The 26,956-nt window shown below is 47.4% G+C and overlaps 1 protein-coding gene across 5 annotated transcripts in view; it reads left to right on the forward strand.

Moving 5' to 3' along the window:
• The first annotated feature begins 722 nt into the window (after positions 1 to 722).
• LOC128345302 (pleckstrin homology domain-containing family A member 3-like) overlaps positions 723 to 26,956 on the forward strand; it is a 29,228-nt gene continuing 2,994 nt past the window's right edge. The window contains exons 1-8 of one of the 5 annotated variants that reach the window (XM_053297095.1): positions 731 to 850; positions 5,899 to 6,043; positions 7,435 to 7,551; positions 9,937 to 9,978; positions 19,076 to 19,212; positions 21,048 to 21,218; positions 22,708 to 22,751; positions 23,433 to 23,590. In XM_053297095.1, coding sequence (XP_053153070.1) covers positions 5,953 to 6,043; positions 7,435 to 7,551; positions 9,937 to 9,978; positions 19,076 to 19,212; positions 21,048 to 21,218; positions 22,708 to 22,751; positions 23,433 to 23,590 — 760 coding nt within the window. In that variant the 5' untranslated portion in view covers positions 731 to 850; positions 5,899 to 5,952. Of the gene's footprint in view, positions 851 to 5,888; positions 6,044 to 7,434; positions 7,552 to 9,936; positions 10,093 to 19,075; positions 19,213 to 21,047; positions 21,219 to 22,707; positions 22,752 to 23,432; positions 23,591 to 26,956 lie in introns of those variants that run through there. The other 4 variants (XM_053297093.1, XM_053297096.1, XM_053297097.1 and 1 more) reach the window with 4 other exon arrangements.

A 26,956-nucleotide genomic window follows, 5' to 3' on the forward strand; every position in this document is an offset into this window, starting at 1 on the left:
GTGCTCTGTCAAATAATCCTACCCTTTCTGCAGGGACATGAAGCAAGTGCTCTCTTAAATGAATCAGATCCTGCTTTCCTGCATGGAAATCCACATGCCCAGAGAGAGAGACCTTGTGGCCAGGCTCCTTTCATAGAATCTCTCCATCTCAGTCTCCTCCCTCAAAGTTGTGCCTCAGATGCAGATGATTCTCTGAAGGGAGGCAGGAGGCAGTGGAAATCGGGCTATTCCATTGTGTGGTTGTGAGCCAGGAAACGTGGGAATTTGTGACTGTCCCGGGTAAATAGGGGCAGTTGGGTATGCATACACCAAGTCTTAGTGATTATGGGAACTTGGAGCAGGACCTCAGATGCTGAACAGAGAGTACTGGAGATAAAGTAGTTCATTAGTTATCCAGGTTTCAAGCCAATTAGGGTTTTAAAGGTAAGAACTTCTTTGAATGAGCCTGGAAACTAAACAGATCACCAGTGCAAACCAAATCTGGCTTATTCAACAAGAAAGTAGCTTGGCAGTGGTATTTGGACAAACTGAAGTTTCTAAACACTTTTCAAGGACAGCCCTGCACAGAGTAGTTCAGTCTTGGGGCTACTAGAATATGAATTACTTTGGCCAGGTCTGTCTTTTCCAGGAAAGTGTGCAGCTAGCTCACCAGCTGAAACTTTTAAGAGGCACTCCTAGTCATTGCTGCCAGCTGAGCATCTAGAAGCAGCATCCAATCAAGAAGCACACTCAGGCTGCAAACCTGCATCTTAAGGGGGTAGGATGTAACCCACTATAGCTCAGGCTGAGTATGTGATCCTGGATCAATGCATCTATTGACCAACAACAATTCTATCTTTAGATTTCAGAGGTAATTCTGTCTTTTAAGTGTCAGTTTGTTCTCTCTGTCTTACTCCTATCAAAGACCGAGTCAAGGTTTCTATTTGATGAAAAGGCATAGAGGAAGGAGACAGAGAAAGCACTGGATCTTATCAACATGGGGGCAAGATGGAACCCTATGGCACCCCATAGGCTGATTACCAAGGGTTCGAGCACTCATCTTTCCAGCAGCACCTTTGAAGGTGGAGGGGAGAGCTGGTCTTGTGGTAGCAAGCATGATTTGTCCCCCTAGCTAAGCAGGGTCTGCCCTGGTTGCATTTGAATGGGAGACACTGTAAGATATTCCCCTCAGGGGATGGAGCCACTCTGGGAAGAGCAGAACCTTGGAGAAGCTGCTGCCAGTCTGTGTAGACAATACTGAGCTAGATAGACCAATGGTCTGACTTGGTATATGGCAGCTTCCTATGAAAACCTACTCCCCAGGAATGAATGGAGCCACTTCAATATAGTACCTCTCCATCCATGCAAGATAGTTTAGAAGGATACCATGGTCCGTAGTATCGAGTGCTACTGAGAGGTGCTGAAGATCAACAGGAGTTAAATGACTGGACTCTATCTTGGAACACCTACATGCCATCTCTCTTCCTTCTAATCTGTCCTCAAAATCAATCTTTTTCTTTAGCCATGTTGCTCAGTCGCCCCATGAAGCTATACACTCCCAAATAAGTTTGCTCTTAGTCCCCATCCCCAACTCAGATGAAGCTTAAGTATGCAATGCAATGAGGGGAAAGCCTCACCTGCTGAATTTCTGCAGCCCTGACACCTTAGAACTACCTTGGAACAAATGCACCTACCTACCTACACATTGTGCCCTAATGAAGGAGTTGTGTTTTGCCTTTCCTTCAATTCATTATTTATAGAATGCTCTCGGTGTGCATGGTCCTTTGCAGAGTAACAACAAAAACACAAGTTCCCTGCCACAAGGAGATTACAGTCTAAAATGTGTCACAGGGGAGGCAACAGAAGCAGACAAAAATAGGGGGAAGATATGCATGGTTCCATTACACATAGTGACCAATTTTACAACTCTCTTCTTAATGCTGAGTCTTTCAGGGAGGAAAACATAGTTGGTTCTACATTTAGTGGAAGAAGAAAATCTTTGTATTATTGAGTCTTGTATAGGTTTTTAATTCATTAAATATACAGTCTGCTATTTTAAAATGTGTGTATTGCATGGGTGGCCAAAGAGAGCAGGATTTTGTGTACTTGGACAGTACTAGAATTTAAACATCTTGAAGTTGTGTTACAGGCCAACAGAAGCACTACAGCACATAGGGATTATGTTATTGCCAACGCCCAGAAAGCCGCCTCAGCAATTTGTTCCTTGCACATAAAGAAACGAGCTCACTCGCTGCAAGTAGCTTTAGAACTTTTTAAGGCCAAGGCTCTTGCCTTGTTTCTGGTGAGAGGCGTGCTAGCGAATAAAACTAATTATCCAAAGTTGGAGACGGTCCAATCTAAGTTTATTAGGTCTCTTCTTAGATTACCATGCTCAGTTTCAAATGCTGCCATTAAGCTGGAGATCGGATGGCTATCTGTAGAAGCGAGATTGTGGAAAATGGTTTTCTCCTATTGGCTTAATCTGATTTTTCACCCCACGGGCATTGCTCCCTTGATACTGGAGGATGGCTTTATGACCCATTGGAAAAATGATATCAATGCAATGTTAGCATCCTTGGGGTTTTCCCTGCCCCTGATTAGAACTCTGGGCCACAGCAAGGCCAACATTGCCATAACTCAACGTATCTGGGATATGATAAAGCAGGGGGATGTTGCCCAAATAGGCCCTGGCCTATTCTTAGGAGATCCAATCAGCAGTCATTCCCCCACTGAATATTTACTTAGGATCTCTAACGGGGATCATCGCAGGGCTCTTTCAGCAGCTAGACTTAACGCCCTTCATATGGCGGTATTGGAAGGACGTTTTGGGAAGGTGCCCTACGACCAAAAATTATGCCCCTGCCAGAACGGTGAAGTGGAGACTATGGAACATCTGATGCTGAAGTGCAGATTTTATACTGAATTAAGGGGAAAGCTTCTCTCCCCACTACTAACTCATTACAATTCTAATTGCCCTTCTGATGGGGAGAAGGTCCTTTTCCTGCTTACTGCTAGGTCAGAGTATGCTTACAGGAGGGTAGCAAAATGTCTCTTCATAGCAAGCAAGATTCGGTTTAGAGTCACTGAGGCATGAGATGCTGGGTTGTGCACTTCAGATTAACCGGTTTTATTTGAACAAATTTAGCCACATATACAGTATTTGAAGGTATTGATGTTTTATGTATTTTATGCATTTACTGCTGTTGTTGTTTCTTTTTCTTTTTGTATTTATGCTGGCCTTGGGCCGAAATAAACAAATACATACATACATGCACTAGAAGGGTCAGACCAGCACTCCTGTCTGCCAGCCTCCCTCACACAGTCCTGCTGCCTAACTCAACAGAGTAAAGGTAACGTGTGCCGAGTCAGTGTCCGAGTCTGGGAAACATACCAGCAGGGATTCAAACCAGCAACCTCTGGCTTGCTAGTCAAGTCATTTCCCGCTGCACCATTAGATGGCTGCTAACTCAACAGAGTAGAGATGGCCAAATAGCAGCCTCTGTGGTATGCATGCAGCCCGCATGACTGGATTTAGGGTTGCTGCCCTCAGAAGATTTATTAGGGAATTTTTCTTGTTGTGGGGTGGGGGAAGGATAATGGCTCTTACATTATTGGTTTCTGGATTTCCCCCCTCCTTTGTTTCTTAAAAACTAATAAAATGACAAATATTTGTTAAGAATACTCTGCCAGTCATGAGTAATAACTGTCTTAACAACTGATAAAACAGAAACAAAATTACGAATTTGGCCTGGTGTTTTAATCTGTGTTCTCAATCTATTCAAATCCCTTCAAAATGGCAATCTTACCTATCCCTCTCCATCTCACCGCTTATATTAGTAGTAGACCATCCTTTTTGTGTGGAAATATTTGGGGGCATAATAGGGTAAAGGATAATTGGGTCAGATTGAGAGATATGTAATGGTATGTTAGTTTCATTGGAACAAATAAAACAACATTTTCTAGATTTTAATCTTACTTGGATACATTTGTCACAACTGTGTTCTTTTTTTCCTCTTCTCAACAAAATATCCAAGCAGCCAAAAGAGCTTACTAAATTTGAAAAAATAATCAAACCCTAATACATCAACTAAAGGGCTAACATCAAAATTTATTCTATTCTGTTGGAGTATAAAATCTCACCATTGGTTGGATTAAAATCAGTTTGGGGAAATGATTTATGAACAATTTATCAGTCATTGATGAAGGGGATTGGAATAGGATTTGGCTTTCTAAACCTGTATTTTCATCCTCTGCTCAAATTAGAGAAAATTACCTTAAAATAATTTATAGATGGTACATGACTCCTGTGAAATTGGCATATATTACTAAAAATTAATTCAGATTCTGTTGGAACAACTGTAATGAGGAGAGCACATATTTTCAGCTATGGTGGACATGAACAAGGATTAGAACCTTATGGGACTTGGTATTTGCAGAAATGGGAAAAATCATTAATCAGGAAATTAAAATAGATAATCAGCTAGTATTGTTGGGAATATTTACTGAAGATAATAAAGTAATAAAATCTAAAAAGCTGATGAATTATATGTTGATAGCCACCAGAATGGTGATAAATTAAAAACTGGAAGCATGGAAAATTACCTTTAGATTAATGCTACAATAAGCTTTGTTTTGTAGCTATTGCAGATAAATTAATCCATTTGTTGCATCTTTGAACAGGACAATCAAAATCATATTCTTTCTTTGAGATTTGGCAAGATTTAATATTTTGTATTAATCAAATAAATTATGGTAAAGTATTGCTTTCTTGTTATATTCAGATATGGAAAGATGTGTGTTATTCATAAAATGCTCAGATTTGTTTGGGTTAATGTTTTGGATTGGTAACATCTAAAAACTAAACTGTATATTATGCATTCTGTGATCTGTGATATGTTATGTAACGTTCTGCCTTTAATAAATAAAAATTTAAAATGCGAGAGAGAGAGAGAGAGAGAGAATCCCTTCAAACTCTTGGCCCTCAAGGAATAGAAATAGAAGTTGGCCATCTCTGACTTAGAGGCTAATCCGTCCTTACGTAAGGCATGGAGGTTTGCATATGTACTGATTTGTAGCATGAATGACAATGGACTGGATTTGAGGCACGCTGCTAGCTTGCTCAAAAGGTGCGCTTCCTTCCACTGGTGTACAGCTAGTAGCTGACATTTAGTCATTTGAACATCTTTTATGGAAGTTAGGATTTTTACAAACCCAGGGCACAATCTAGCCAAGTTAAATGCTTCCAAATTCCATTCATTTCACAATGAGACCTAAAAGTGCTCCTTTTTGGCTAGATCGTGCCGTAGGTTTCCTCTCCTGCTCCTGGAGATTGCAACTTCTCTTTCTTTCAGTCAGGAATGCATAGATGTTTGGCTGCCGCATGTTATGTATTACAGAGCAATGCTTCTGCTTACTCAGAAGTAAGCCCCCATTTTGTTCAATGAGATTTACTCCCAGGAAAGTGTTCACTCAATTGAATTCAGTGGGATTTACTTCCAACTGCGCACAGAAAGGATCGGGCTGCATGTCTAGTAAATATGCCCTACGCCTCAGAATTCAACGTGGATTACGTTGTACTGGAAGAAATACAGCTTCTTTTTTCCTTAGCGTGGGTGGGCATAAACTCAGGTACGAAACATGAACAACGCCAATTGTGCGTTCGATGCGAAGTTGGGGATCGTGTTCATTGTCACCATAGAGCCTCAGAACTACATTGCCCATAACTCTATATGCGCGTAAGAAGGGGTCACCTGGTTGGCTCCCGAGCTCCGCCTTCTCCTTCCCGCCTGGCTTTGTCTCCCTTCCAATGCCCTGACCATTTCCCAGCCTGATTGGTTCCTCCCTGATATCCTCCCTTCCCCCGACCAGACTTGGTATCCAATCTTCTGTTTTTCTCTTGCCCCCTTTCCTTTTCTCTAGTGGTGCCGCCTCTGACCTGCTCTGTGATTGGCTGAATCTCACCGGCGCAGAGCCATGATTGGCTGGACTCCGTGTACCGGCGATGTCAGTGAAACTGTGCTGGTGATGGAGGGAGCGCTGCTGAAATGGACCAACTATCTTTCAGGTGAGAGGGAGTCCTCAACTGGGTCTGGTACCGGACGGATGGGCGTTAGTCACACTATCTTCCGTTACCTAGCAATGCGGACCAACTTGCCTTCTCCCCACCCGCCAGAACCATCCCCCCCCCCATTTCTGTATCCTAGCAACACAGGCATTCCAGAGGTAGGGATGGAATCCGGGCTCCCTCTTCCTTTCCCGCCTTGTTCCTGGAGATATTACGTTTCTCGTTGTGTTACTTGCCTTTAAAGCTTTTCCAAAAAGGAAAGATCCATTCCAAGCCAGGGTTATTCTGGTTTCCATCTTCTTGGGCACAGAGCCTCTGGACCTCCCAGAGTCCCACAACTGAACAATTGGAAGAAATTCAATAGTTGCAGGTTTTCTCTGGCATGGAGATGCAATGAAGGAACAGGCTTCACCAGTTGACTTTTGCTTGCTAGGCAGCTCTTGCACATGATTATTTTCTCTTTAAAGTGGAAGCCCTATTACTTCTTATATAGGAAGCTGCCATATACTGAGTCAGACCATTGGTTTATCTAGCTCAGTATTGTCTACACAGACTGGCGGCAGCTTCTCCAAGGTTGCAGGCAGGAATCTCTCTCAGCGCTGTCTTGGAGGGCTGAGAGAGAGAGAGAGAGAGAGAGATGCCAGGGAAGGAACTTGGAACCTTCTGTTCTTCCCAGAGTGGCTCCATCCCCTAAAGGGAATATCTTACAGTGCTCATGCATATAGTCTCCCATTCATATGCAACCAGGGTGGACCCTGCTTAGCTAAGGGGACAAGTCATGCTTGCTACCACAAGACCAGCTCTCTTGTAGTGAGTGCCTTTCATAGCCCCCCTCCTGATGCCCCTGGTTGACCTGCCTGGGCCAGGGGAGAGTCCATTTCCCTTATCATTTTAGGGTCATAGATGTCAGTCCTGGGACTTTCCTCTGTAGTACTGAGAGCACTTGCTAGAGGATGTCTGTTCCCAAATATTAAAATGCAGAAAATGGGGTGGGTTTGCCACCTTCTGGGGAAATTGGCCAGTCTGGGGAAATCTTAACTTATGTTGAATCTCCTCCAGTCAGGCAGATGATTAAGACACAGAATAAATGGTGCTTGATTCATAAGTGCTCTGGTTGGGGCCCTGGGGTTTCTCTTCCACAACCCTGTGAGGTGGGTTAGACTGAGACTGGTGGCTGTCGTGGTCCAAAACTCTAACCACTATACCACACTGGCTAGCCCTCAGCGTGAGCTAATGACTTGTGGGGTTCTGAGCCCAAACGGAAACCCTGTACAGACCTGTTCTTATTATGGGGGGGAGGGGTTAACACTTTCTCAAGCAGCTATCTATGAGAAGACATTGCTTGTCACAGAACAGAAGTTTCTATTCTCCTCTCTCCCCCCCCATCTCAGGTTGGCAACCACGGTACTTCGTACTAGAGAATGGCATCCTCTCCTATTACGATTCACAGGATGATGTAGGCAAAGGTAGCAAAGGCAGCATCAAGATGGCTGTGTGCGAGATCAAAGGTAGGGCCAATCAGTGTCTGTGGGTTGGATACTTTGTGGCATGTTGTGTATGTGGAATATATGCCCACATCTGCATTAATTCTTCAATCCTCTCCAGGATATGCCTTGTCTTCCTGGGACCTGCAATAGCTTCACTCTGCCAACCTTCTGCTTTCAGGTTCCCTGCTTGCCACCTTCCTCTTATCACCTGTGTATCTTGCCTCTTTTTCCATAGAGCTTGTGGAGTGAACGTGTGGTTTCCAGGTTGTCTCCCATCCAAGTACAGCTTGGATTGTTGCATCCTGTGCCCTCAGATCATACTTTAGAGCCTTTAAGGTCTGCAGTTCTCCCTGTTTCTACTAGCTGCTCTTTCAACAACCCTTGCCAGCCCCTTTTGGGGAACAAATATCCCATTCATCCAGCAAGGTCCAGTTTGTGCCCCTTATAACATCCGGGCAACCAGCAGTTGTGGAAAATGTCCTGAAGAATTGTTGTTCTTGGGTCGGAAAAGGGATTGGGACCTTGCTGTGCTACTTCCTTTCATTCATTCCTTTCAGGGTGGTTGGTCACACCCCTTCCCAGGCTAATATGAGAAGCAGCAGATCTCTCCGCTGCTGGAAGACTCATTGAGCATCCCCTGCCCACACACACACACCCATGATGATCACTTTGCTTTGATGGCTTTGTCATTGAAGCATTTAACATGCTGAACAGAACAATGACACAGCATAACATTTGTCAAATGAATACAGATGTTATAGCTGTGAATTATGCTGCATATTTTTAAAGTACCCTGGGGATCCCAATTAAGTCCACTGTATCTCTGAAGAGGAGTGGAGCTACTTGGTATTGCATGGCAACCAACCTCTGTGTGGCTGAAATTTCACCACCATTCTCTTCTGCTTGATGAAGAATTATATGCAACATCCTGACATCAAGGGGATACAGTCCAGCAAAGTTCAATGTGCATCCCCCACGCCACTTCTGCCTTCTCATAGCAGGAGATGCATGTTCACTTGTTACAAGATGCGTGTTAAACTTAAGAACAATAGACTAGCCCTGTGGTGGATGTGCTACCCCATGCAGACATTGATGCATGGCTGATGAGATAACATAGGCATGATTGCTGCATGTCTCAACTTGATTGTGCTTCAGCATGCAACTGGGGCACAGCTGATCTGTAATGCAATACAAATCTCAAAGATCCATTGCATTCTGTATGGCCCAGCTGATGTAAAAGTGACCTTCAGATTTGCTGTGACGGAGACACGCTTTTAGACTGCTGATAATGGCTGCAGCTTTGCCTCTAGTTTGTAGACTCCCATGCCAAGTTTTTCCCTTATGAAGCTAAGATTGCCCAAAAATATCCTGACCTGCTGCTGAACCTTTAAACGTGGCTTGATCCCGAGAAGTTGGTAGCTTTTCAGAATGTGGAGATCTGTTTGCTAATGTCTGCAGATCAAGGTGCAGGAACTGTTATAAAAGTTGGCAGCCATAGGTTCTCTACAGGTAGGTAGAAACTGGTTTTGCTGCTAGTGTGGGAGTAGTCAAAGAGCTCTTGTCTCCACAGATGATTTCATTCTAAGAGGCCAAAGTCTCTTGGGTCTAGGATATTGGGGCCTGATGGTAATGCTGACCCCTGCTTCATCTGAGGCAGATACTTGAGTTACTTCATGTGGCTTCCTTGCCATTTAGCTGGACTTCCTGGTAGGTTTCTAGTTCCCTTTCATTACATCATTCTGGGCAAAGTGGGGATTCTAGGTAACAGTGGCTACTCCTAGTTTAGTACAGAATGCAAACGTGTGAACAGAGCCCTGTTCAGACATTATGTTGTACGAGTTCAAATCCCTATTCAGCCATAATACTAGCTGGGTGACTTTGGACCAGTCACTTTTCTCTCAGCCTAACCTACTTCACAGGGTTGTTGTGAGGAGAAACTTGAGTAAGTAGTAAACCGCTCTGGGCTCCTTGGAGGAAGAGCGGGATATAAATGCTAATAATAATAATAATTATTATTATTATTGTTATTGTTGTTGTTATTATAACAACAACAACATAGTCTGTACATATGTTTGTATAAATGAGAATACATGCATTTTTAAGAGTGAACCCAGGGACAAGTGGGTTCAGATAGGAATTGTACTACTGTATGTGTGCTGAATAATTGTATATGTGCACACTGTAAATGCATGTACAACTGATAGAATATAAATTATGTAGTTAAATTTCTATACCTTTCATCAGTGTATTCCAAGGCAGTTTACAGGATTAAACTAACATGGTAAATCCATTAAAACCACCAACTCATGTGTGAATGGGGTTCCTGTGTATGTAGAATGTGTGGCAGGGGAGCCGTTGACATCCCAACCACCCCTCTGTTTTGTTTTTTCTAATCCCTCCGTGTAGTTCACTCAACTGATTCCACTCGTATGGAGCTGGTCATTCCAGGTGAGCAGTACTTTTACCTGAAGGCAGGAGGTGCTGCTGAGAGACAGAAATGGCTGGTGGCCTTGGGCAGCTCCAAGGCTTGCCTCGGGGACAGCAGGAGCCAGAAAGAGAAAGGTTGGTCCTTTGCTTATTCTCAGTGCAAATGCATTGATGGAACTGGAAACCGAGTTTAAAATAAGAGGGACTGTGGATTGAGGTTAAGCAGGATATTGGTAGCGCTGGGGAGGTGTAGGGCAGGAACTTCTGGGAAAGTAGGCTTAGAATGAGGTGTCTAACTCACTCCTCTTTAGCAAATATCTATAATCTCCTGGATAGAACTCTCAACTGGTCTGAGCCTCTGACTCTGTTTTCTGAGATGTAGGGAGGGGAAAAAACAAGTGAGCTGGGCTCTCTGCTTTATTTGAACATTCTTGGTCACATGATCTCTCCATGGAAAGAATGAGGATTTAATTTGGTGGCTCAGGTGGTGGTGAAGAATAAACAAGGAATAGCCCAGTTCACCTATCAAGGTGTGCACATGCCTTTTGAGAAGAGGAAATTTCCCCTGAGATGTATGGAAATATAGGTGACCCTCATTATACCAGGTCCTGGCACCCACAATTTCACATATCCATGGTTGGGGAATGTAGACCCAACCTCATCATCTGCAGTTTAAAACATAGGCAAAATTCGCCTATCTGTAGTTCCTAGGAGACTGGAAATGACTTCAATGTCATTTCTTCCCACCATTTTGTAGGATGGAGCCATTTTGTGGTTCTTGTAAAATAAATATAAATATAAATAACATTATATATAAATAAATTTCCCATGGGAAATTGGGGGTTTAGGGGGCATTGCTAGACAGCTGGAGACCTGGGGATTCTGGTACAGTACTCTACTGCACTTATTTCTACCTTTTCCCTGCTTTTTTTAGCCCTCTTCTAACCTCATTGACCCTACACCCCCCCCCCCGCTCACCCGCCATTTCTCATTGACTCAAGGTTTCCTTATCTGCGGTGAAAGGAACCCTCTGTGGATAACAAGGGCTACCTGTATCCTCTGAGCCATCAAGAGGAAAATGGCTTAACCATTTAATAATTACAGAGTTGATCTCTAAAAGAAATTGTCCTGATTTTAATGATTCATTGCTTAGATTTATATTCAACTGAGATTTTGCTTTTTGTATTGGGTTGTGGGGATGTGCAACTCGAGTAGCTTTTGAGAAGCACTCTTTAGCACAAGCGGGTCATGTCAAACATGGGAAAGTGCTTTAATACACACTTTAAGTTTGTGGACTTCTTAAACCCCCATGAATCCCTTTTTATGTTCCACATAGTGCATGTTTACTCTCTTCTCTCCCTGCAGTTCCACAGAGTGTATGTGGGTGTTTCTCCCCACCCCTCTGTTCACCACCATAGGTCTGTACCTCCATATGTTCCCCTGTGTGTGTTCTCTGCCCACAGTCTCTTTGCAGCATCATTATTTTTATTTTGGATTGCCACCTTGCAGTAGAAAGGCAGGGTATAAATAAAATCTGTTGTTCCTTCATTCTCCATTTCCTCACACCACGAATGTCTCTGCACCTCCATTTTCCTTTTCGCTTCCCTCACCCCCTCATCTCAGTCTTTCAGCACACCTTGTTCCTTTTCTCGACATCCTCTAATTCCCTTCCCTGTGCCCCATCTCGCTTCCTCTTCTAATAATCCGTCAGTTTCTTTCTTTCCTCTTCCTGTCCCCTCCATCACCCAGCTCTGGCCTCCTAATGAGCAGAAATGATCACTGTGTGGTGGGAAGGTGGCAACTGTTGCCATGCTGGCCACCTCACCTACTCTCCCCCACCCCACTATCTGACTTGGAGGCAGCACACCAAGAGCCACCCTGTTCTCCTTACTATGCTGTACTTGAAGGGGTGGAGGGAAATGGAGAGGAGGAGAGTGGTGGGCTAGGGCAGAGGTGGGCCAACGTGGCCCTCCAGCTGTTGTTGAACTACAACTCCCATCACCCCCAGCCACAACTTGGGCTAGAGAGCACCCAGCATCTCTGGGCTAAAGAGTCTACTTAGCCTACCACTTTCCTCTCCTTCACACTTCCTTGTCTGCCTCAGTTTCTCCTCCTCCCACTGTCAAATACCGTGCACCAAGGAAATGATGGAGAGGTTCTTGGCTTGCTGCCACCGAGCCAGGCAGTAGTGGCAGTGGCCGGGGAGCAGGTGAGCCAACGGGCAGGGGTGAGATGCATACGGGCCGCGGGGGGGGGGCATTTCTTGCCCCACCTCAAGTGCCCAGAGGTCTTGGGCTGCCCCTGCCCTCATTGCTGCTGCTCATTCAGTTGGGCAGCAATGGCACACACGTCTCCAAGCCAATCACACCACTTGTGGGTGTAGACAGCCAAGTCACAGCAGGGTAGAGAACTGCCTCTGTGTGCCTTTGGAGTCAGGGAGAGGAGCAGCCATGTAGTTATAATGATGCAGGCATTCTCTCATCCCCACTGTCATCCGTGAGGGGCTTAGGCAGGCCTTGGATGAATTCCACAAATATGGGGAAAGGACTGCAAAAAGGTACTTCAATTTTTCTAGGGCTCTGCAGAGAATTAGCCCACGGGCTTAATGTTCAAGCTTTACATGCATGCAGAACATAATGTATGTTCTTCATTTAATAAATGTCATAAAGATACCATATTTACCCAAAGAGGACTCTGAATTTTAAACGACCCCCTTAAGAACGGAGGTCAAATATAGGCGAAACCTGTTTTTTCCTGTAATGATGACCTGATTTCTAATTTCAAACATCGGGGGTGGGTGGTGGGTGGCGAACGGGATGGACCTAGTCTTGGATTCAGGTAACACAGTAAAAACCAATTATCAGTTACTAGCCAACACCTTGGCAAGCTTTGTAGAAAGAATGGGGAAACGGAGTCCTTTCCTCAGTCCCACTGCAACAGTCTCCCTTGTACAAGAGACAGTAAAGCAATGTCCTTAACCTTGGGTTGGTGCTGAGGTTTCCTCCAGATGGTCCTAGTTCTGGGTCCGGGGATGAGAAACAGAGCTCTTCTGCTCCCCTCACATGCCTCAACAGTGACCCAGAGAACTAAATGGAAGGCACCAGGTCAGCTCAGATCTGCCTAGGCTTGCTCTGGGATCTTTTTCCTGGTCACACCACAGCATGTTTGGAATGTCGAAAGAGTCAGAATTCCCAGAACTGCTATTTAATATCAGGAGGTGTTAACACTGTGTTGAACTTGATCTACTTGTGTTTAAATATCTTAAGAGTTCTGGCAAAAGCTGGGAAGAAAGAGAGCCACTGAAGAAGGCTGTAAGGCTAGGAAGAAGCTGGTTTACATCTTGGCCCTTCTGAACCAGCTCTAGCTTGGCCCTACTTGTTCAGGCGTTCCAGAAGTTGCTTTTGTATTAGCAGGCATATCTGAGTTTGTTTCGGATGTGGTTGTCCTCAGTTGAGCACTCCTGTTCTGTCTGGCCAGAAATCTCAGGGAGGTGGTAGCTCCACCTTCTTAATCATTATCTTGGATTGTCTTGAAGCACTGATGTCGTAACTGGTGCCAGCCCTGATCATTATGACACCCATGTATCTGGTGCAATATTCTAAGGTAGAACACCAAGAGATGTCTTCCTGTTCTCTACCATGCTCAATTTTGGAGCTTCTTCTGCCAATCCTGCTTGGTCCTGTGACCAGGGGAGCCCCAGTGAGCCTTCTTACTTGCACATATAGACCATCTCCACACATGTCACTTCCCCCTTTCTTGAGGTCCTCCATTTTCTCCTTTCCTATTGATTGATACACTTAGGAACATAGGAAGCTGCCATATACTGAGTCAGACCATTGGTCTATCTCGCTCAGTACTGTCTTCACAGACAGGCAGCGGCTTCTCCAAGGTTGCAGGCAGGAATCTCTCTCAGCCCTATCTTGGAGAAGCCACCAGGGAGGGAACTTGAAACCTTCTGCTCTTCCCAGAGCGGCTTCATCCCCTGAGGGGAATATCTTGCAGTGCTCACACATCAAGTCTCCCATTCAGATATAACCAGGGCAGACCCTGCTTAGCTATGAGGGCAAGTCATGCTTGCGACCACAAGACCAGCTCTCCTCTCCTAGACCAGCTCTCCTCTCCTAGACCTTATTCTATCCCACCCTTCATCTACAGAACTTGGGGTGGCATACATGCTCCCCATTTTATCCTTACAGCAACTCTGTAAGGCCAGTGTGAGTGGCCCAAGGTCACTCGGTGAGTTTCATGCCTGAATGGGGATTTGACACTAGGTCTCTCAAGTTCCTGAGCCCAGCACTCTGACCACTACCCTGTAGTCCTTGCCTGTCAGCAGCTGAAGACTGCTGCTGTTTGCTCTCCTATCCCATATACCAAGTACACTGGACCATGCAGGTGGGGTGTTGGGTCCTCTTGTCTGTCTAGCCCCTCATTATTCAGCCCCCTTCATCTCTTAAACTAAAAGGTGTGCATTGAGGTGGTGCTGGGAAGAGAGAGCTCCTTTTGCTGCTGTGAAAATGAGGCCCAGGTTGAGAGCTAAAGAGGTGGAAAGCTGATGGCATGCCCGAAGCTGGAGAGTAACCATTTGCTTAACCCCTGTCCTCAAAAGGCTGTTAGTGTATATGGAAGAGTCTCCTTCTGGGTTGGGTTTGCCATGCAGGGGCTAAGCCCCTGCCTATCTATGCTTTCTGTTACCCAACCTTCTCAGATTTCAAGTATGAATACCCTCTGCCAGCAAAGAACCCAGTCTTTGCCTACGCTTCCTGGTGAAAGTCTTTTGGGAAAGGTAGTCCCCACCCCCTCCAACCATATCATCTCCATTAGCAGGTATAGGTGGAACTAACAGCTGGCAAGGTCAGGCCACTGTCGAGGTGGGGGCTTGCTGGGCAATGGGGCTGGCATTCCATGTGGGAGCTGTTGAGACTGGTTCCACATTCCTTGAAGTCCTCTGTGCTGATGTAAAAGCTTGCACTTCTTGGGTTCCCAGACAGGTTAGAGACCACACCAAGTCTCATGCCATATTGTGTGTGTGGGGGGGGTGTCTGCTCTGTCATGGAGGTAGTACTCTGCTTGGTAGGCTCCTACATCAGCAGTTCAGTACAGCTTCTCTTACACCAGGCCTGCTCAACTTAGGCCTTCCAGCTGTTTTTGGACTACAGCTCCCATAATCCTCAACCACAGTGGTTAATAGCCAGGGATTATGAGAGTTGTCGGCCAACATCTGTTGGAGGACCAAAGTTGAGCACCTTGTCTTACAGCACAAGTGCAGGGGAGTTTGAGCATGTTCTGGAGAGGCATTACTCACTTCAGAAACAGCACATAGATGTCTTGTTTCTTGCAACCTGCCTGGGAGTCCTGTGAAGTGAATACGACAAATACTTCTATACTGCTGTCAACAACAAAAAACTTCCAAAGTGGTTTACATAGATATAAATACATGAAATGGCAATCTAAAAAAGAAAGCTAAGATTGACAGCAGCCACTGGAAGGATGTGCAGTACTCTGGTTTCTCTTCAGATCGTATAACTCTTGATAAAGCTTACATCAAAGGCCCCCACCGATCTGCTCCCGGGCCGGTGCTTAGCAATCCCATGGGTGAGCTGTGGCAGCTATTACTGAGCTTGAGCATGGGCATCAAGCTTACTAAGCAGCAACAGAGGAGGAGGAAGGGCATAGGTGGCATCCTTCCCATGGCCCACGAAGCCCTGGAGCCATAGAGGGCATCAGACCAGTTGACACCAAATGGAGGAGGGAAAAGCGGAGGCACCAGTCCTGCAAACTGCTTGCCTTTATATGAAGTGGCAGCCCCCAGAACAGAGGTTAACAGGAGCAGCTGCTGCAAGCCAAGCCAATGGCAAATTCAGCACACTGTGTGTAAGTGATCTCAGCCTCTGGATGTCGGGCCCAGGTTTGTTAGATCTGTCGCCACAGTAGAAACAATAGTGGTGTGCCTTCTCTTCTTGCCTAGGGTTACCGGGCAGCACAGCTGATCCTGTTGGTTATTCCATCTCGCTGTACCCAAAGTCCTGGCCACGTCACAGGCTGTGTGCCTCTTCCGTGGTGGTCGCAGTGTGGCAGAACAGGAGTCCCTGATCATGCCAGAGCCACGCGGCTCTTCACTTTCATTTCCCTCCAGCCTCTTAAACTGAAGACAACTCAGGGCCTGCTATCTCCGTCAAGGAGCTCTTGATAAAGCGCAACGCTCTGGTTTCTCTTCAGATCGTATAATAAATCTTGATAAAGCACTCCTAAAGTTGGTTCTCACTCTGGTGCCATAATGTGATAACAGAGGCATTGTGTTCGAAAGGATAAAGAGGCCAACACCTGGCGAGAAGGTTTCGCTTCTTACTGTCTGATGAGGACCTCGTGACTCAGTCATGCTTCTGTCACCTCCAGACGTGACTGCTGCACCATGCCCTGTGTGGGGATGCCCTCAAACTGCTTGAAGGAAGCTCCAGCTGGTACAGAATGGAGTAGCCCATCTCCTTGTGGGGTGGGGGGGGAGGGGCAGGTGGCTGGAAGAATATTCTACCCATGTGCTGATGTATACACCAACTCGATCTTTCTGTTGCAGGCACAGCTCAAAGTGCTGGCTATAAGCCATTCAGAGACTTGTAGGTTAGACCTGGCCTACCTCTGAGACCTCCTTTTGTCCCATTATAATCTCTGAGATCTACTGCAGAGGTCCTCCTAATGATACTATGCGTGTCTGGCTCAGTCAGGGAGGGCATCAAAAGAGGCACCCTCTGCGACCGTCTCCCAGTTACAGAGCTCCTTCCCGTGGCAGACTCGCCTAAGTCCAAACTGAAGCACCTCTGAGGAATGTTGGAAGACCTGTTGGGGCTCAAAGTGAGGGTGGGGAAAGGGGGAGGAAGTGCCACTGAATGAAATGCTCATGCAAGGCAATCTTGTGCATCATTACCTGGGAATGAGTCCCACTGTGTTCAGTGGGGCTTCCTTCCAGGAAAGAGTGCATAGGATGGAAGCCTTGTTTCACTTTGCTTTTGTTACCTACCTCAGACCTCTGGGAAATAAATTATTTTAATGCAGCATTAAGTTGATGGTGTTCTGTTCTTGGGGTTGGCCAGACTAAATGTGATCTTAATCATGTTGCCTGTTATATGTTGTTGTGTACTGCCCAGAGCTGTTTGCATGGGGTGGTATATCAATAATCAATCAATAGCAGCTGAGTTGGAGGCAGGGGCATGAAGTCAGGGACCTTTAATACTTTGCTTCTGGTGTGTCCCCAGTGCAGATTAGGGCCTTCACAGCTGCTGTTTGCGTGCACGTACACACACACACACACACACACACACACACACACACACAATCGAACAATGCCCTGTTTGGAGATGAGGCTGTAGCTCAGTGACTGTAATGCAGAAGGTCCCAGGTTCACTCCCTGGCATCTGCAGGTAGGGCTGAGAGAGCCTCCCACCTGAAACCTTGGAGCGCCACTGCCAGTCAGAGTAGACAAGGAGGCTATTCACACACAGAGCAGAAACCGGGCTAAGGGAGCCCAGCCCGGTTTCTGCTGCGCATGTGAACCACCGGGAGCCGCACAGCTTGTGGCAGCATGCCCACTTACGTAGCTCACCACTTAACCCAGGTTTCGGGCGCAAGTGTGCCCAAACACCAGGTTCGTTCATTCAATTTCTATACCACCCTTCCAAAAACGGCTCAGGGCGGTTTACACAAATAACAAACAAATAAGATGGATCCCTGTCCCCAAAGGGCTCACAATCTAAAAAAAGAAACATAAGCTAGACACCAGCAGCAGTCACTGGAGGTCCTGTGCTGGGGGTGGAGAGGGTCAGTTACTCTCCCCCTGCTCAATAAAGAGAATCACCACATTAAAAGATGCCTCTTTGCCCAGTTAGCAGAGGTTAGACAATTGACAGTTGACACACTTGGGGGGAGGGAGGCTCCCTGCAATGCGCTGCACACTCTTGGTGGGGCTCCAGGGGGTGGGGCACTGCACAGTAGCGCTTCTCTGTGCCCGACCCCAGGAGCTACCGAGACAGCCATGGCCGGGCGTGGGAGCACTGGAAATAAAGCTGCTGCTCGTCTGGGTGGGCAGTTTACCTGCCCGGCGACAGGCGAGTGATCTCTTGTGGGGAGAGTGGGTCAAACCTGCTCTCCCTGCAAACCACCTCTCGGCGCTTCATGCTGCTTGTCTGAAGTGCCTCAATATTGAGCTAGATCAGGCTTGCTCAACTTTGGCCCCCAGCTGGTTTTGGACTACAACCCCCATAATTCCCAGCTACAGTGGCCAATAGCCAGGGATTATGGGAGTTGTAGGCCAACATCAGCAGGAGGGCCAAAGCTAAACAGCCCTGGGCTAGATGGACCAGAGGTCTGACTATGTATAAGGCAGCTTCCTATGTTTTTATAATCCATGTCTCTTCTGGATTGTACGCACCCTGAGAAGAGAGCAAACCTAGTGTAATGCTAGCCCTTACCAACTGAGCAAAGAGACACCTTTTAAAGTGATTATTCTCCTACTTAGGGGGAGAGCAGCTGCCCCTATCCAACTCCACTACTACTGCATCTTTCCAGTGGTGATGGTTGGGGTCTACCTTATGTTTCTTCCTAGATTGTAAGGGGACTTTTGGGGACAGTGAACTACTTATTTTTTTCTGTGCAAAACGCTTTGAGAGCTTATGTCAAAATGGTATAAAAACTTCTGTAGTCGTGTAGCAATAGCTATGCTGGATCACTAAAATAACGTATTTGGATCTGTAGCTCATCCTCTCTCTAAGGTTGGAAGAGGTTACTAAAGGAAGTTAGGTTGGAGATGCTTTCCTGTTGAATTCTGCAATGACCCACTAGGGGGCACTGTGGCATAGGGAGCAAGCTTTGCTTGCTGAGCTCCTAGACAATGCTGCCTTAAATCTCCTCCCCTGCAAGAGTGGTGACCAAAGCAGACCGTGATTTTCCTGTCCCATATTTTGTGCCCTGTCCTTCCCACTTCCTGCTCCAATGGTTGTCATTGCACTTGACTGTTAACCGGCAGCTTAGCTTTGCTCTGCTCTAAGCAAGGGGAAGTCTCTCTTTCTGCATGCAATGCTGGTTTTTCTATGCTCTCTTATGTAAGACTGTGTCTTGCTGTCTCCCTCAGATCTGGACTTAAGCAATGAGTCCCTTGGAAGGAAGCTCTCCGAACTGCGTCTCTACTGCGATGTACTGACGCAGCAGGTCCTGGCTGTTCAGGAGGCAACCCATCCTCAAGACAATGGCTCCCCACTTGACATCCAGGTGGGGACAGCTCTCGAGAGAATACACTCAGACAGTTTGGTGTATATGGGGGACTATTGACCATCTGTACTAGGATTGCCCAAGGACAATGTGTCCTCTGGATCATTTTTGAGCAAATGTTGGTTTACCTCTGTAGGGCGGGGGTAGGCAGACTTCAGGCTTGCAGAATCTAGTAAAAGCATTTACCAGAATCCTGAGGTCTTACACTGTCAGGAGACACCTGTTTTTGATCGTATAACAATGCAATCAGTATACCAGAGCCAGGTGCAAAATAGCATCTCAGGAGGGTTTTAGGAACAGATGCACAGTCTTAACCCAGGAATTGCCACTGCTGGAAGGGAGCTTAAAGACCTTTCATGCACAAGCCCATGATGCCTTCTCTCCCCCTCTCCCCCCGGCAAGCTTTCCACAAGGAACCAAAAATCCTTTTTGTGGCTGCTATTGCTAAGCAATTGAGAGTTGGTAATTTTTGCCTTTCTGCCACAAATCACCGAGAGATCTACTAGTAGATCCTAACTACCTTCTGTCCCTCAGATTCAAGAGAGAACAATACTTCTTGTGGCTCTCGCAGTTAATGAACAGAGACCTTGGCTACATTCTCACCTGCTGAGTACCTTTTAATTGTGTCCAGCTATCCTTTTGGAAAACAGAAGGCAGTCACTCCTACATTGCAGAGATGGTTAAATGAAGAAAGGGCAGGCCCGGCCCAAGACATTTTTAGTTCCTTGGAGTTTCAAAACCCCAGTGGCATTGCCCCTCCCACTCATTTGCATGGGTCACAATCCACCAGGAAGTACTTCTGCACAAGCCCAATTTCAACAAATGGCAGCTCCCATCCATTGCAATGGGGCTTTTGCTTCTCCCACTCCATTACCCTTTTGTGACACCCAACATTTGCCACCTGAGGCTGTTGCCTCTGAGGAAGGATAATCGTCAAACTGGGGAGCAACCGCAACCCACATGTGAGTCGCACAAGAACGGAACTAGCATAAATTGTGTTATGCAAACCCGTTGGAACTGATGAGCTTACTCTAGTGTAATTTGTGTGAGTGCAATGACACTAGTCTGATGCCCCTTTCTACGGTAGGTCACTGTACACGATTGCACGCAGGGATTTAGGATCCAGCCCACTGTCACTCTGCAAAGTGGAAGGGACTTGAGGAAGGAATGGAGCCTAGACCGAGCTGGGGCAGCTTGGATTTTCTACCCTAGAGGACTGCTTGGTGCATTGGAAGGATAGATCTCATGCTCCAGAATGGAGGGGCTGGGGGAGGGAGCAATTGTGTGCTTTCGATTGCTTAACAGTGGCTAAGCAGTTGGAAACTCCATTCCTGCACACACGAGTCCACCCACCCTGGCCTTTTAACTGGCCTCTGAACCTTGTAAAGAACCTTAAATAAAGGGAGAATCTGCTTAGCCTTCTCTGTGGTTAGCGTTGCCCCTGACATCTCCTGTAAGTGCAGTTAAGCCGGGGGGGGGGGCTTGCCCTGCATGACCCCACAGCCCGCTGCAGATCTCTTAGAGAGAATGTCATCGTTGCATCTGTACCCGCTCAGTGTGTCAAGACCCATTCAAACATTCAACTGCAGAGGTGACATAGTCCTCTCGTGCTGCTGTACCATCTTAATTTTCCTATGCAGAATCATTTGCTTGTTTGAAGGTGCCCTCGCATGGACACTGAGGAGGTCAGAGTTGTATGGGAGAGCTGTACCACCTCTGCGACTGGATGTTCCTGTTGTCTGGAGCTCTGTGGGCTGGGACTCTGTAGCTCAGGCTCAGCAGGCTTCCTCCGCTCTTGTTCACACCTCCCTCCCTTCTGCTCTTGGCTTCCCCAGAAGATGAATGAAGCTTCGTCCTTATTGCGGGCCACCTGCAGCCAGTTCATCTCCACCCTAGAAGAATGCATGAAATTTGCCAATACCCGGTTGGCTCCTGAACTTTACCATCCTCTGGTGGTCCCCCAGCCTTCTGATTTTGTGGGCACCAAACTCCCCCATTCTCACCGGGTGAGTCTGATTGTGGTTATTTGTTCATTCGTTTATTCATTCATTTCTCCTCTTCATATTCCACATTTCCACCCAGGTAGGAAGCTCGCTGTAAAACAACCACGCGCATAGAGAATAAAAATATTCAGCCAGCTGTAAAATTTCAGTCAATTATAAAAAGCCTTTCTAAATGCCAACAAGTCTGGGTTGCGAAGAAGATGTGTAGCCACATGCTCCTCCTCCTGGTGTGATCCTGTTTTGCAGTCCTGGTGTTCGTAGGTTTCCCAGTTCCAGCATCACAGGCAGCTGTGGCTTTACAAATGAGAATTCTGTCCCCATATCAACACTTCTTGCCAGAAACCTTCTTTATGGTAATCTATCCCCCAACCCTCCTGACCCTTTAATAATCATCTCTGCTCCCCCACTGAAATGTGTCTCACTACACCTCTGGAAGCCACCTAATGGTGCAGCGGGGAAGTAACTTGCCTAGGGAGCAAGAGGTTGCCCATTGGAATCCCCGCTGGTATTTTTCCCAGACTATGGGAAACACCTATATTGGGCAGCAGCGATATAGGAAGATGCTGAAAGGCATCATTTCATACTGCACAGGAGGAGGCCATGGTCAACCCCTCCTGTATTCTACCAAAGAAAACCACAGGGCTCTGTGGGCGCCAGGAGTCGGAATCGACTCTACGGCACAACACCGCCTCTGGGAGTTGGGGAAATGAGGTGAGAACACGTAGGCTCATGGCTTGTTTGCAATCCAGCTACTATGGCTTGTTGGACTTTCTGAATAAGACCTCTTTTCTTCACCTTCTTCTTAAACATGGGAACAGATGAGGAGTGTCTGCTTCAATATCAGCATTGGAAAGCAAAGAGCACCCTCCCTTTCAACTATTATTTTTCTCAGTGGTGTAGGCAGGACATAGGCAGCCCGTGTTCTCACCTGGCTGCCATGCCAACTGCTCAAATGGCCGCTACACCTGTGCAGAGGGCAGCTGAGCAGCAGGGGCAGGGCAAGGCAACCTCCCTGTGGGCTCCTGGATCAGCCACCATACTTCCTGGAGACTGCCGGCTGCTGCCCCGGCGAGGTGAGCGGCGCACCGAGGCAGCCCCAGAAATGTCCCGGAGGCGGGACAGCCCAGGTTCTTGGGACCTGTGCACCCTATTACAGCTCTGCCCCTGGTTTCTTTTATATGCATTTCAATGCAAATTTAATTTGACAAACACTCCTACGATTAAGTTTCTTTAAAATGAATGACAGCTTTACTTTTAAACACCTCTCTGTAAACACAATCAGAGTAGTTGAAGAGGGATCAAAGGGTGATGAGTCATTTCCACGGGTTTTCCCAACTCATGGTGTGTCTTGAGTGGTGCTCCCAATTCACACGGGAGGTGGCGAAGGCCGACCAAAGAGGCTGTAGCTCTTCTTCCTGCAGGTGTCAGTCTGGAATAAGTTGTGTTTGTACATGAATTCTCAGTGCCATGTTTTACCTTTTTCCTCCTGCAGGTAAGGCGCTCTATGAGCCACACAGGCATAGTCTCCTCAGACAGGTAAGCCCCCTTGGGAAGAAGCCTTCTGTTTTGTAGTGTTGATGAGCAGATGCCAGAAAACACCAAACTCGCTTTTTAAAAATATTAGAAGATGCTGCTTTTTACATGTTTATTGCTGATCATCCTGTGAGCAGCACTTGAAATTGTAACCAGGAGTGTTCCCTGTAGCAGGAATCCCCATATGTTGTTGACTACAGCACCCATCATCCCTAGCTGCAATGACCTTTGGCTGGGGATGATGGGTATAGTAGTCAACATCTGGGAATCCCGGTTTGTTTATATTTATATACCACTCTTCATTCTAAGACCTCAGGGCATTCAACAACAAGATTAAAAACAATTAAAAAGAAGCATTAAAAAAAAAAACCCAATCTGTTACAGGGAACCCTGGCCACAACTCCCATCCAGTCGCGGGCTTCTACTTAACCTGGTCATGTAGTGCTTTAAGTGTGAAATGGAAAGGCCTCCCTTCAGCTCTAAACCACGAACCTGCTCAGATGGCCTCGGGCAAGTCACGTCTTCAACACCGCCCCCACCCCACCCCCACAACTGCAATATGGGATGATAACCCTGGCTAGCCTCGCAGGAGTGTTGTGTGGGTCTGAGAGATGCTGCCCATGAAGCACTTCGAAAGTGCAGGATAAATGTTAAAGTGTGACAATTGCTTGCTGCCTTTTGCAGAGCTCTGGAGGCAGCTCGGGTCACCCCTGCACCTCCCCAGGGCACTGTGACTGTGCTGCGCAACCTGGAGGAGATGGTGATGTTCCGTTCTCAGCACTGGGGGCAGCAGACTTCCCGGGCCGGAAGCCCCGCTGGCACCATAGTGGAAGAAACAGCTGGTAGGCGCCACCAACCGTTTGAGTTAACATGGGAGGAGGTGGGTGGCCAATCAGCAGGCACGCAGGCTTGCCACACGACTCTCTGCCCTGTAAGAAGTAACGGGGATGTGGCCTCTGTTCTGTTGCCGGAGCTCATTGGATGGTAGGGGAGATGGGGAGGATTCTTGGGCCCTGCTTGTCTAGCCTGCTTGTTGTTTCTGTTTGCATGGGGGATGCAAACAGCTGGATGGGGATTGGCTATGGCCTAACCCAGCAAGCAGCAGCCCCTGCAAATATATCCCTTTCCCCTCCCTCTTGCACAGAAGAGAGGCAGTTCAAAGAGGAATGGCTCACTCTCTCTCTCTCTGTCTCAATCTCAATCTCAATCTCTCTCTCTCTGACTCAGGCCCCAGGCTTGATCTGGAACTAACTTGTACTATTACTTTGCTTCTCTGCATCCATGCTTCAGGGCATGGGAGGGTAGTGGGCCATCTCTCACACCTCTGCCTACTCCTTCTCACAGGTATATGGGGAGGAGCCAACATTCTTGGGTACTTTTCTCTACTTCCTAGTTTTTAGCAGAGTCTGAGAGTAGAAGGAAGCATTGCAAGAAACACAGGACTGTTGCTGAAAACAGCATCCCCTCTCCCTCTCCCTCCCTCAACACTAGGTTGTGACTTTCAGTGGCAGCTCTATATTTCATAAGGGGCTATAAGCTGGGGATTCTTCTCTGGCTTGGCTTTAATCGAAGCCAAAGAAGAACTTGGTTTGTAATGCTCATTTCTTCTTTGAAATGAACATTCTGCGCTCCCAGCACACATATCCAAGCTCTGGATTAATGGGGTTCGCTAGCATCTCTAGTTATCGCTGTGTCTGGTTTCTCCTTCTGAGTACAGACATCTTTGCTTGTTCTGATATAAAGGGCTATATATTGGGGGTGGAGGGATGTCCAGGTTCTTGCTGTTTCTCCTCCTTTCTTCTTGATCCCTTGGTCCATGCTTATCCTAGGCATGATGTATGTTTGTCTTCCACTCTTGCAAGATTAGTGCTATCAAAAATCAACCCCAAAGTGCATGCATGCAGTCAGAGCTGCCACCCTGCGCAGGGCCATTACACATCACCCCAGCAAATACATAACTAGAAGGTGTTTTGTGTGAGGCTCCATTAGTGCTCAAGATAAGATCAAACACCTTGTAAGAAGGGAAGGTTGAAAGGGAGCAGCTAGAGGGAGGAATCAGGCTGGGGTTAGATAATAGTCTTTATGAAAGTTGGAAGTAGTTAGAGAGATGCGTCTCTTCCCATTATTTTGTCCCTCTGGTCAAGCAGGTTTTGCAGGTTTTTGAAACTGTTCAAAACACTGCAAAAGCAGTTCACCACTGGCAAAAGTGGGATAAGCACACACACCAAGAGCAACGATAGGGGATAGGGCCGTAGGGCCATGGCAGAGCATCTGCTTTGCATGCGGAAGCTCCCAGGTTCAATCCCTGGCATCTCCAGGTAGGGCTGGGAAAGACGGGAATGGGCCAAATCGCTGCGGCCAACTCACCACCGGTCAATTGGATGCGGCCAACTTGCCGCAGGGACAACTCACCGAAGGGAGCAATGTAACTCCGCCCCGCAAGCCCGTCTTGTCACTTTGACTTTCGATCCAGAGGGGACAAGCGGGAGGGAGGCGAGAGGAAGCTAAATTTCCACGGACCAAAGCATGTCTTTCACGTTCTGCAGTGGAAGGAAGAATCTCTCTGCATTCCTACCTGTGGGGTTGTGCCTAATGAGAAGTGAAATGTCAGGTGCGAAGCCTGCACCAGAGCTTTAGAGCAGGGGAGCTGCCATTTTCCTCCTCATATTGCCCCTTTGCGGGTCTCCCCAAAGCAGCAGCAGACCTTGCTGCTGAGTTCTCTCAGCACCCTATGGCCCAGCATAAAACTGCTTACATGGCAGAGAAGATATCAAGATGCCACGTCAGTCATTCACTCTGCAGGATTGTACAGACTGTTAGGCTTGTATCTATTAATTTATCTTTGCATGAACAAGAGACTGGGCTGTGGTCTGGGCCGCATTATCCGCATGTTGAAAACTGGCATCTCTCCTAGCATCCTCCCCATATAGAACACCGCCTCTTGTTGGACACTGTGGGGTTTCAGAATCACCAAGCAATTGTCGAAACATGCTTGTGTTTGGTATGGCGTTAGACAGGTGTTTGTGTTACAGTTGAGAGAAGTGACAGTTGTGCTATGGGCGTGCTTGTGCTTTAACTTGGCAAATGATGGCATTGTAAGACCCCACAACTCGCTCCCTCCAGCAGCTGCTGTTTTGCTCCGTGCCTCACTGGGATGGGGCGGGTGGGGGAGGCGGGCTAGGAGAGCAGCGATGTGGGCTCTACCCATCTCGAGTCGAATGGCCCTTCTCTGGAGGCAACTTGCCAGCCTCACTGAGAAAGTGGCAACTCTCCTGCAAAACGGAGCTCCTCCTGACAAAACCAAGGGGCAGGTGGGCAGGAGGAGGGCTGGGTGGTGCTCTGTCCAAAGCAGAAGAGGCGCCCAGAGAGCCCTCCCTGCAGCTTCCGCTCAGCGGACAACCCATCTCCCTCCCCGCCCGCCCCCTCCACATGCCCGTCCTGTCACTTTGGCTTTCAATCCGGCGCAGGCACTGCTGCCACTGCAGGCTTTCCTGCCTGCTGCTTGTTCCTTTGCAGCAAACTCTGTTCTGTGTAAGAAAACTCTGTTGTGTGTAAAAGGTTTTGCAAGCTTTCTCTCGGGGGTGGGGGGTGGGGCTGGCTTCTTCTTCCCTCCCTCCCGCTTGCCCCCTCCGGATTGAAAGCCAAAGTGACAGGATGGGTTTGTGGGGGGAGTTGTGTTGTTGCTTTGGGGAGACCCGCAAAGGGGCAATATGAGGAGGAAAATGGCAGCTCCCCTGCTCTAAAGCTCTGGTGCAGGCTTCGCACCTGACATTTCACTTCTAATGGGGCACAACCCCACAGGTAGGAATGCAGAGAGATTCTTCCTTCCACTGCAGAACGTGAAAGACATGCTTTGGTGGGTGATAGGTGGAAATTTAGCTTCCTCTCGCCTCCCTCCCGCTTGTCCCCTCCGGATCGAAAGCCAAAGTGACAGGGCGGGCTTGCGGGGTGGGGGGCAATTGCGTTGTTCCCTGCGGCGCGTTGTCCTTGCAGCAAGTTGGCCGCATCCAATTGACCGGCGGCGAGTTGGCCGCGGCGAGTTGTCATAGACCTGGGAAAGACTCCTGCCTGACACCTTGGAGAGTTGCTGCCAGTCAGAGCAGACAATACTGAGCTAGATGGACCAGTGGACTGACTCGTAAGTCAGCTTCCTTTTTCGATCCACCTCTGGGGGGAAGCTACCACCTGTTTGTAGTCTTGTCCCTTAA

The sequence above is a fragment of the Hemicordylus capensis genome, chromosome 2 (assembly GCF_027244095.1).
Source record: "Hemicordylus capensis ecotype Gifberg chromosome 2, rHemCap1.1.pri, whole genome shotgun sequence".
In the NCBI taxonomy this organism is placed as follows: Eukaryota; Metazoa; Chordata; class Lepidosauria; order Squamata; family Cordylidae; genus Hemicordylus; species Hemicordylus capensis.